Source organism: Austrofundulus limnaeus, unplaced genomic scaffold (assembly GCF_001266775.1).
Source record: "Austrofundulus limnaeus strain Quisiro unplaced genomic scaffold, Austrofundulus_limnaeus-1.0 Scaffold1340, whole genome shotgun sequence".
NCBI classification, from domain to species: domain Eukaryota; kingdom Metazoa; phylum Chordata; class Actinopteri; order Cyprinodontiformes; family Rivulidae; genus Austrofundulus; species Austrofundulus limnaeus.
This window is the reverse complement of record NW_013953742.1, coordinates 2,545-5,329: the sequence shown is the minus strand read 5'-3', so window position 1 is coordinate 5,329 and position 2,785 is coordinate 2,545. Positions and strand designations below refer to the sequence as shown.

The 2,785-nt window shown below is 41.1% G+C and overlaps 1 protein-coding gene across 3 annotated transcripts in view; it reads right to left on the bottom strand.

The window, feature by feature from the left end:
• Positions 1-1,586, bottom strand: part of LOC106535020 (anoctamin-1) — a gene marked incomplete at its 5' end in the record, with an annotated part of 23,343 nt that extends 21,757 nt beyond the window's left edge. For all 3 annotated transcript variants that reach the window (XM_014031873.1, XM_014031875.1, XM_014031874.1), the window contains 1 exon segment: positions 1,512-1,586. In XM_014031873.1, the coding sequence (XP_013887327.1) occupies positions 1,512-1,586 (75 nt within the window).
• Between the last annotated feature and the right edge of the window lie 1,199 nt (positions 1,587-2,785).

Genomic DNA, 2,785 nt, shown 5'->3' with positions numbered 1-2,785 from the left:
TGTGTGTGTGTGTGTGTGTGTACTTGTTTTTACTACAGAGCGAGGACCATTTGTGCCATACACTGTAAAAAATGAAATGTTGGATTTACTTAACCATGTTATGTGACCTGGTTCCACTTAACTGAGTTGAGTAAATTCAAAGCAATATACCAGTTTTTTAGCCAAAGAACATGAGTATGTTGCTTTGAATTTACTCAACTCAGTTAAGTGGAACCAGGTAACATAACATGGTTAAGTAAATCCAACATTTCATTTTTAGAGTGTACATATGTGCATTAACACAACACCAAGGTGGACAGACAACAGCAATGACTTTAGAGAAGCAACTGTTGCTGATCATAAATCTGGGAAGGGTCATAGTTAATTTCCAAACTACATAGTCCATCATTCTACAGAGTTAAATATTATTCACAAGTGGAAAACATCAGCTGCAGAGTGGACATCCCTGCCAACTCATCCCAAGGTCAGACCGAGCAATGCTCAGAAAAATGAGCTCAGATTCTACAAACCTCAGTTAGCAGGTTACAGGTTACATTTCATAAAACAACAGTCAGAAAAAAAAGAATGACTTGCTTGGAAAGACAAGATAAAGTCTCTTCTCTCTAAAAACAACATGACACCCCAACTTGGTTTGAAACGTTTAATCTGAAGTAACCAAAAGATGGGAAACAATCTGCTGGATCTGTGGGTTTGGGTTAGTTTATTATAAAACTAGATGCCGCATAGCGGTAACATAATGACCCCCGCACGCACAAATGCGCCAGAACTCAGAACTCTTTCTTCCTAATAAATGTCATGCTACTAGATGTATCCCAAAATTGTAGTAGCTTGGGTGGAGGTCTTTTGTGTGTGTGTGTGTGTGGGGGGGGGGGCATTGGTTGACCTGATGGATAGACCCTCATCAGAGATAAACAACAAAAGAAAATCTGAAGTTCCTATGTTTAATAGATTTTTTAGCAATAACCATTTTTGTATGTCCAGATACCCCTTTTTCAGATTAATTGGAGATCTGGGAGGTGGTGGTGGAGGGGGGGCACTGATTTGTGGGCCTGATGGATAGAGCTTCATCGGAGCTAAACAACAAAAGAAATTTGAAGCTTCTATGTTTAACAGTTTCTGAGTTATAAGCATTTTTGCATGTCCTGACACCCCCTTTTTGGATGGAGCCCCCTCCTCAAATATGGCGTGTATGGTCAAACTGTTGGCTGGCGCAGTGTAGGTCAGGCTCATCTACAGTCCTGCCAAATTTCATCTACATTGGTGCAGCCGTTTTTGTGCTACCATTGACCAAAAATCAGTGAAAAAAAAAACAGTACGAAAACAATATGACTCCCGCTTACGCTTCACGTGCAGGGGTCATAATAACTTTGTTGACAGAGTTGTGTTTTTCTTCACCTGAGGTTAGGACTGAGTAATTTTAGAACCTGGTAAAGGCCATATCAGTTTTATGGATGTAGGCTTCCTTTTCGGAAAAGAGTTACAAAATTATACAAACTTCCATGTTTACTTACCTTGTGTTGTGATTTTTGTTCCATCTTCAGAGACTTCTGCATTACTTTAAACTCATAATCAGCCCTGGGATGGTCCTGTAATAGGGCCAAATAAATAGGAAAATAAATAAATATATTATTATCATCCGGATTGTTGGGTTTTGTGCTTGCAGACACTGGACTGGATGGATGGATGGATGGATGGATGAGTGCATGGATGGATGGATGAATGGATGGATGAGTGGATGGGTGGATGGATGGATGAGTGGATGGATGGATGGATGGATGGACGGATGGATGATGGATGCCTGGATGGATGGATGGATGGATGGATGGTGTCAGTGGATGGATGAATGATTGAATAGATGGATGGATGATTGAATCGATGGATGGATGATTGAATAGATGGATGGATGGATGGATGGATGTCAGTGGATGGATGCATGGATGGATGGATGGATGGATGTAGATGATGTATGGATTGATGTAGATGATGGATGGATGGATGATGGATGGATGGATGGATGAATAGATTGATGGATGGATGTAGATTATGGATGGATGGATGGATGTAGATGAGTGGATGGATGGATGGATGCCTGGATGGATGGATGATGGATGCCTGGATGGATGCCTGGATGGATGGATGGATGGATGGTGTCAGTGGATGGATGAATGATTGAATAGATGGATGGATGATTGAATAGATGGATGGATGGATGAATGGATGGATGGATGGATGGATGGATGGATGGATGGATGGAAGAAAGACTGATGGATGGATGGATGAATGGATGGATGGATGGATGATTGAATAGAAGGATGGATGGATGATTGAATAGAAGGATGGATGGATGGATGGATGGATGAATAGATTGATGGATGGATGTAGATTATGGATGGATGGATGGATGTAGATGATGGATGGATGGATGGATGTAGATGATGAATGGATGGATGGATGGATGGATGGATGGATGTAGATGATGTATGGATGGATGTAGATGATGGATGGATGGGTGATGAATGGATGGATGGATGGATGGATGGATGGATGAATAGATGGATGGATGGATGGATGTAGATTATGGATGGATGGATGGATGGATGTAGATTATGTATGGATGGATGTAGATGATGGATGGATGGATGATGAATGGATGGATGGATGGATGGATGAATAGATTGATGGATGGATGTAGATTATGGATGGATGGATGAATGTAGATGATGGATGGATGGATGATGAATGGATGGATGGATGGATGGATGAATAGATTGATGGATGGATGTAG